This window comes from Haliaeetus leucocephalus, unplaced genomic scaffold, assembly GCF_000737465.1.
Source record: "Haliaeetus leucocephalus isolate CR32 unplaced genomic scaffold, Haliaeetus_leucocephalus-4.0 Scaffold605, whole genome shotgun sequence".
NCBI lineage: Eukaryota > Metazoa > Chordata > Aves > Accipitriformes > Accipitridae > Haliaeetus > Haliaeetus leucocephalus.
This window is the reverse complement of record NW_010973041.1, coordinates 6,250,491-6,258,596: the sequence shown is the minus strand read 5'-3', so window position 1 is coordinate 6,258,596 and position 8,106 is coordinate 6,250,491. Positions and strand designations below refer to the sequence as shown.

The 8,106-nt window shown below is 38.6% G+C and overlaps 1 protein-coding gene across 1 annotated transcript in view; it reads left to right on the top strand.

Moving 5' to 3' along the window:
* Positions 1–485: 485 nt before the first annotated feature.
* Positions 486–8,106, top strand: part of PTBP3 (polypyrimidine tract binding protein 3) — a 25,877-nt gene continuing 18,256 nt past the window's right edge. The window contains exons 1-3 of the mRNA XM_010578187.1: positions 486–489; positions 2,303–2,463; positions 3,363–3,509. Of these exons, the coding sequence (XP_010576489.1) occupies positions 486–489; positions 2,303–2,463; positions 3,363–3,509 (312 nt within the window). The remainder of the gene's footprint in view (positions 490–2,302; positions 2,464–3,362; positions 3,510–8,106) is intronic.

Genomic DNA, 8,106 nt, shown 5'->3' with positions numbered 1-8,106 from the left:
ATCTGAGGCTACTCGCTTGAGAAATATATTTGTACCATTACAATCATGATTGTAATGGACTTCCCTTTGTAGCACCAGGCCCCAAATTTCACTTTGTTCATAAGGCTTCTCTTATCATTGTCGTTTGAAAGCATTTTTTCTTTCACCCAATTGAGTTGGAAGAGGTGATCGCCTTGGGCATGCTTTAAAGAATTGTCGAATCAATTTTGAAACTTAGATGCCAAAAACCCACATGATTATCACTCTGCATCAAAATTAGTATCAAACAGTAGCTGGAGAAAGAAGCATCATTTAAAAAATGCTGAGGTCTTTATACCTGGAATGGAATGAGTGCTAGCTTTTACTGCTGATTTAGTGTCTTAGCTAAAGTTCCACAAAACTGAATATAATTACAACAGGAAAATAAGCACTTTAATAGCATTTTTAGGTCAGGCGTTGGTCACTGTTCCGAAGGCAGATCAACTAGAGCTAACATATGCTTGCGAATGGGTAAATAGTGAGATAGAGGATGCATACTGTATGTACACAGGCTGAAACTGTACTGGTAACCACTGTCCTTTTTGGCTGAATGCCTGACCTGAAAACTTCTGTAACACTCAGTGAAAATGTAGAAAGAAAATGCTGTGCTTGCCACTTAGCTCCATTTTGTCAACTCTGATGATAAGTCAGAACCCAGAAGGTATTTCTTCTGCCAGAGTCTCTCAACTTAAACTAAAGGCAAAATTCCTGTTAGGTTTCATTTCCTGCTTTCTTTAGTCAAGCAGTCCTTGACTTTACTAAGTCAAGGACATCTTGTCCATTTTAAACCTGAAAAGCAGATTTAACAAAATAGGATGGGTTGTTATGCTTTAATAGTAATATATCCCATCGTGGCTTGGTACTGATATGTGTTTAATATGTTTCTGTGTGTCTTAGTCTCATGCCCAACAAGTGTGCCTCATGTTCACATTTTTCAGAATTCACAAAGAGCACATGATGCCATTTAAAATTTCTTGATGGAAAAATAAATGCATAACAGACTTTCCTGTTCTGCAGGTGGGGGAATTAGTTAACTTGGCTTATGAGTGTGCCGTGGTTGGGGCTTAGATCACCTAACTTGGAGTTTTAGAGACTTCCGCTAGTAAAAAAATCCTCTGTAAAGATCCTTTTACAGAATGACTTGTGTGAACCACTTCTCAGCCTTAGACTGTACTCAAAACCTACAGCAAAATCTGAAATTACTTACTAAGCTCATACAGATATTTTTTACCAAACTTCTGTGACTCCCCTTGGAAGGCATAATGCAACACATGAGGTGTTAAGGCTATCAGTCTTGCTGGAGTGAAGCTGTTTGTGGCACATGACTAAAAAAAGAAGGCTGTTTCTTCTTTTAAGCTAAATGGTATGCAGTTAGACTTCAATACAATTTCTATCAAATATGCTGTCTTTCCTCTAGTTTAGGATATTTTTTCCATCAAGTCTCATAAGCCTCTGTAGCTTGCTTTATGAGAATCTCTTACTGGGATCTGTAGGTAGGCTAATGAATTTCATTTTTACTACTTTAAGTTAATAATCCATTGTGATAGCTTCTAGAACAATCTGCCTCTTCAGATGTGGTATTCTGCTTAAAGGTGCTCTCAAGGACTCCAAGTCATGTCCTTGAAATGTAACCATTGGTCACCTACCTGTTACAGGATCCAAATAGGCATATGTTAAAAAAAAAAAAAAAAAAAAAAAGGCATTTTGCCAAAGTAGAAAACTTTAGGATCTGTACGGATTTCACGCCTCACTGCTATCTATCCTTTTCAAACACTTTTTCAAACTTACAATCATGTGGGACCACAGGCTTTCTTTAATAAAATAAAAAAACTCTTTGCAGCAGCAAATGAATCTAAGCAAACATACCATGCAGGAAGATAAGTTAGCAATAAAAAAAAATAATTAATGTATTACCTCCTAAGTACTACTTGCCCTTCTGTGTAATCAACATTTTGTAAATATGTTACTGGGCTCTCTGTCTGTGAGACTTCAAAAAAAAAACCCCACCCAACCCAACCAAAAAAACCCTACAAGAAAATAAGCAAACCAAAGTGAAACAAACACACCACACACTCCCCTTGCAGTGGAGATTTGGAACAGCTGAAGGGGTCTTCTTAAACTGTCCTTTGGTTATATGACTTGTCCTTTCTTAGGATACCAAAAGCTATAGATAAGTCAATGTCAGTGCTGAGACAGCAGTTTAGCTCTTCTAGGTTTTGGTATCTATACTGTACAATAAGTTTGTCTTGTTTGCTTGTCCATCCCTCTCCCTAAAATATTTTAGATGATGAGAAGAAACTTAGAGAAGAGAGATTGCCACGCTCAGCTTCACGTGTCCTTCATCTTGGTCAAATTCCAAGTGATGCGACTGAAGCAGATGTCATTTCATTAGGCCTTCCTTTTGGCACAGTAACCAACCTCTTGATGCTAAAAGGGAAAAATCAGGTATGTAATTTTCAATGTTTCAATTGTAAGAGCAAGGCTCAAAATGTGGTTCAAGTTATGACCCTTTTGGTATTGCCTTTGGATGATATGATTGCAAGAATGTCTAAATATTTAATTAATAGCTCAAGACTTTCATATTTTCAAATGTGAAAGGATGTCTTGATATTTATTTTAAGTTTTTAATATACTTTTGGATTAAATAATGACCTAGTAACTTGTTAATAATATTGCTAAACATTATATCCACCTTATGTAAGAATATGTAGACAATAAAGAACTACATTGTCACTATTGATGTTGACATATGCCTTGAAATAACCTGCCTGATTAAATAATTAACATGCATGTTAACTTTTTAATGTGAAATAAATTGCTTACTTTTTTTTTTTTAATCCTTTTAGATGTGACAGGGTAGTTCACATCACAAATAAACACTGAAATCCTAAAAATAATAGGCATTCATTTGAAAATTGTTGAGAACACTGAGCTGGGTTAATATAATGCACAAAGTGATAGATGTTTAGTGTCCTGTTCCCACTTTTTCAATCAGTATACGTATCTGCTACCTAGGTAATAGTACTTAGATTCAGGAACCTAATGAATTCATTAGCAGTGTGGTATTTTTAGCAGCATTGCTTCCCATATGTCATACTTATTTCACCTCTTCTTAATGACTTCTTCTACTTACAGTGTAAAACCTCTTAAGAAAACCCACAAATCAAATCAAATATCCCCATAAATATGCACACACAAATGCATTTTAATGCTGAACAAATGAGTACTGTGCTTTCACATGATCTTTTTCTAGTGAGAGTGGAATTGGAAATAAATGGTACTTTGATGCTTTGTTCCCTCCTGTAAACAAAACAGCACTGAAAACTGCTATGTATTGGTTGCAGGCACTTTTGGAAATGGCTTCTGAAGAAACTGCGGTTACTATGGTGAACTACTATGCTACTGCTAGACCTTATCTCTGCAATCGGCCTGTTTATATTCAGTATTCCAACTACAGAGAACTTAAGACTGACAATCTGCCTAATCAGGCTGTAAGTATAATATTTCCATTTAGCAGGATAGAATTGCACAGAAGTTGTGTACTCGTTTTGGCTAGGATAGAGTTAATTTTCTTCATAGCAGCTTGTGATCCTTACATAGTGTCAAGGCCTTTTCTGTTTCTCATACTGCCCTGCCAGTGTGAGTGCACAAGAAGTTGGGAGGGAACACAGCTCCTACAGGTGACCCCAACTGAGCAAAGGGATATCCGACACCATATGACATTGTGCTCAGCAATGAAAGCTGGGGGAAGAAGGAAGAAGGTGGGACATTCAAAGTTATGGTGTTTTTCTTCCCATGTAACTGTTACGTGTGATGAAGCCCTACTTTCCTGGAAGTGGCTGAGCACCTGCCTGCTGATGGGGAGTAGTAAAGGAATTCCTTATTTTGCCGTGCTTGCACACGCAGCTTTTGCTTTAAACTGTCTGTATCTCAGCCCATAAGTTTTCTCACTTTTACCTTTCTGATTCTCTCCCCCGTCCTGCTGAGGAGAAGTGACTGAGCAGCTGTGTGGCTCTTAGCTGCCTACCAGGGTTAAACCACAACATTAGTAAAGAAACAGACTACTTTCCACTACACCAATAGTCAAATTCTGATAGGTATTATTTCTATTGTTATCTAAGCAGTAGCTTTTTTCAGAGACTTCTCAATACCTGTAAAATTACAGTGGAGGATCTTAAGCTCAAGAATGGCTCATCCTGATGATCAGACAGTGATGTGAATGTGGCAGGAGGACTGCTTGGATGAACAAGGAGCTCCTGACTGAACTCAAACATAAAAAAAGAGGCATAGAAACGGTAGAATCATGGGCAGGTGACCCATGAGGAATATAGAGCATTATCTGAACATGCAGGGATGTGGTTAGGAAAGCTGAAGACCACATGGAGTTGGCTCTGGCGAGGGATGTGAATAGCAACAAGAATGGTTCTTCAAAGTGTATCAGCAGCAGAAGGAAGATTTAGGGAATATGTGGGTCTGCTCCTGAATGGGACAGGGGCCCTGGCAACAAAGGACACAGAAAAGGCTGAAGTACTGGATGCCTTCTCTTCAGTCTTTAGTGGTTAAGACTTGCCCTTGGGAATACCAAGCAACTAAGAACAGTGGGAAAGTCTTGATGAAGGAAGTAGAGAAGAATCTCCTTAAGGAACATTTCAACAAACTGGATAAACAAAAGTCTGGGGCCCTAATGAGATGCACTTGTGAGTGCTGAGGGAACTGGCTAATGTCATTGCAAGGCCACTCTTACAATCTTGGAAAGGTCATGGCAATTGGAGGAGGTTCCTGAGGACTAGAAGACAGCAAATCTCTCTCCTATTTTAAGGAAGGTCAAGAAGGAGGATCCACAGAACCACTGGCTGATTAGCCTTAGCTTGGTCCCTGGGAAGGAAATGGAGCAACTAATCCTGGGAACCACTTCCAAATGTTCTAAGGATATGAAGGTAGTTGTGAAAAGTCAGCATGGGTTTTTGAAAAGGTCATGCCTGACCAATGTGATAGCCTTCTACGGTGAGATGACTGGTTTGGTGCATGAGAGGAGAGCAGTGGATGTTGTTTATCTTGACTTTAGCAGGACTTTCAACATTGTTTCCCATAACATCCCAATAAACAAACTGATTAAATACAGTAGAGATAAGTAGACTGTGAAGTGATCTGAAGGGCTAAAATGGTTGTGACCAATGGCATGAAGCCCAGGTGGGGACCAGTCACTAGTGAAGTACCCTAGGGGTTGATACTGTGTCCAATACTGTTTAACATCTTCATTAATGTCCTGGCTGAAGGGATGGGGAACATCCTCAGAAAGTTGCTGACAACACAGAACTGGGAGAAGTAGTTGACACCCCAAATGGTTGTGCTGCCATTCAGAGGGACCTTGAAAAGCTGGAGAAATGGACTGACAGAAGGAACCTCCTTAAGTTCAACAAAGGGAAATGCCAACTCTTGCACCTGAGGAGGAGTAACCCCAGGTGCCACAGTACACTGGGGCCAACCAGCTGGAAAGCGGAGGAGGACCTGGGGGTCCTGGTGGACAACACACATGCCCTTGCGGCAAAAAGGCCAGCAGCCTCCTGCGCTGCAGAAGGCAGAGCATTGCTGGAAGATCGAGGGGAGGTGACCTTCCCCTCTACTCAACACTGATGAGACGCATCTGGAATGCTGTGTCCAATCCTGGGCTTCTCCGTACATGAGAGACGTGGACATAGTGGAGCAAATCCAGCAAAAAGCCTTGAAGATGGTTAAGGAACTGGAGCATCTGTCATACAAGGAGAGCCAGAGAGAGCTGGGACTGTTCAGCCTGAAGAAGAGAAGGCTTGGGTGTGTCTTACCAACATCTACAAATATGTGGTGATGGGGGAGTAAAAAAGGTGGAGACAGACTCTTTTCAGTGATGCCCAGTGACAGGATAAGAGGCAATGGGCATAAATTCAAATACAGAAAAATCCACTTAAGAAAAAACTTTTTTACTGTGAGAGTGGTCAAACATTGGAATGGGTTGTTCTGAATGGTTGTGGAGTCTCCATCCTCAGATACGTTAGAAACCTGACTGGAAACAGTCCTAAGCAGCCTGCTCTAGGTGACTCTGCTATTATATTCTGCTTTACTTAGAAATACTTGCTTACAATATGTTTTGGAAGAACTTTTGCCATTCCTAAGCTTTAACATTAGGTAACAGTTCTCAATAGCTTCAGAATATGAAGCAAATATCATGTCTTGTTTGGCAAATCTTTTCTCTGAGTAATTAGTCCTGATTTTTTTTTCCCATGTTATTGTGTCCGTGATATAGTAGCAGTAATACCACAAAAACATACTGCTTCTATTTTATATGTTTGTGTTTTCTTAAAGTTAATTGCTAATCATGGGTCTGTAGATGCTATCTGAAGAACACATGGAAGAGCAAACCCAGCTGATACATGATGAACCCCTTTCTGCCCAAAAAGCAGCTCTTTTGAAGCTTTTTACTTTATCAGATATGGATGTTATTGTGAGGGGTCATGTAACCTGCTTTTGTAAAATTTTTGTCGTTGGCACTGTTCCAAGGCATTGCCAAACTCAGGAATAGCAAATCATCATCTTTAAGTTGTTCAAGCTTATTCTTAATAGTGTTATCTTTTTTTAATGTTGACTGTTTATTCTAAGAAGAACCCTAGATCCAATGAAATGGATATTTTCATTGATAAAACATCAGGTTTTTGCGTAACTTCATGCCAAACACCAGAACTAATATCTTCCTTGTATTTTTGAAGTACTAAAAATTCATTTCTTAAGAATATGAATTGAATATTGCAGATAACTGATTTAAATCCTGATCTCCAAACAAGGAAATACTCTTTGCATGACAAGATCAAAGTATACAAACCATCATATTGTAGTTGAAATGCATTTGGATTTTTTGACTCCTGAATGAATTGCAATTGACCTGCCATTTAGGTACATAAATTATATAATATGATGTGTGTATCACAATTCTGTTTTCTGTAAGAATGTTGCAAGTAGTGACTGGGGCAAAAATTCGTGCTCATTTTTAATTTGTGCTGAGACAAAAGTCACTGAAATCTTGCAAGCTTGTCAATCTAATAGATGTTATTTGTCTCTTTCCTCATCCAAGATTGCTGGATTGGTTTGTTATCTGCAAAAACAAATAAATACAATAATAAGATTTTTTTTTAAGGGTAAAAATGTAACAGCCTCAGGAAAACTATACTCATATTTGCAAATAAGACTCCTTGTATCCGTTTCTCAGAGTATTACTTTGTCCTATAAAACCAACACTGTCTACTTAAAAAAAATTTTTTTTTGCACTTATGACTCTTACATTTGAGTTTTATTTAAATTTTAGAGACCTAGCAGAGCAGCTGAACACTACATTGCTGACCTAGCATCTAGGCTTAGGCCTGAAGTGCAGATTATTTTGCAGGGTTACATGTTTCTGAAACTGGGTAATATCTTTACCCTGTGCCATGTTTAGTCCATCTTCCAAGGAAACAGTGTTACTGAGACATGGCTTCAAGTCGCAACACTACCTTTGGAAAGGAACATCTCTCCATAGTGCTCTCAGAGGTAGTCTGAAGAGCTTTTTGAGGAAAGCCCATCAAAAACAAGTGTAGAGACTTCCAAAGTCCCAGTGAGGCAGTCTGAGGAGTGAGATTTTTAAAGGTCTTTTTCATGGTTGATATCTTGGCTCAGAAAAAAGAGCAGGGTATGCACTTCTAAGCTTATCCCCAGCAAAACTTAGTATTTCATTCTCTTCAGGAACTAATAAAGCAGAGCAAATAGTTGTTGGTACACCGACTGGTTGTTAGTCTATTACAATACTGTCATCGTATTGATTTGCTGGAAAATCTCTAGAATGACAAAAGCTTACTGAATCAAAGCAAAATTGTGTCTATATGGCATTACAAAGTAGTGACAGTTTAACTAAAAAAGAAAGTCATAATTCCATGAAAGTATGATCTGACATTTTTAGGGGAGGGGGAAGGGAAGGAAGAGGTATGATTTACCTATTATCATGGGATTTGAAACAATAATCAGATAAAGGGAATATGTTTTTTAAAAGCTGCATTTTAAATGCATTTTACATGCTTTTCTTTGTGT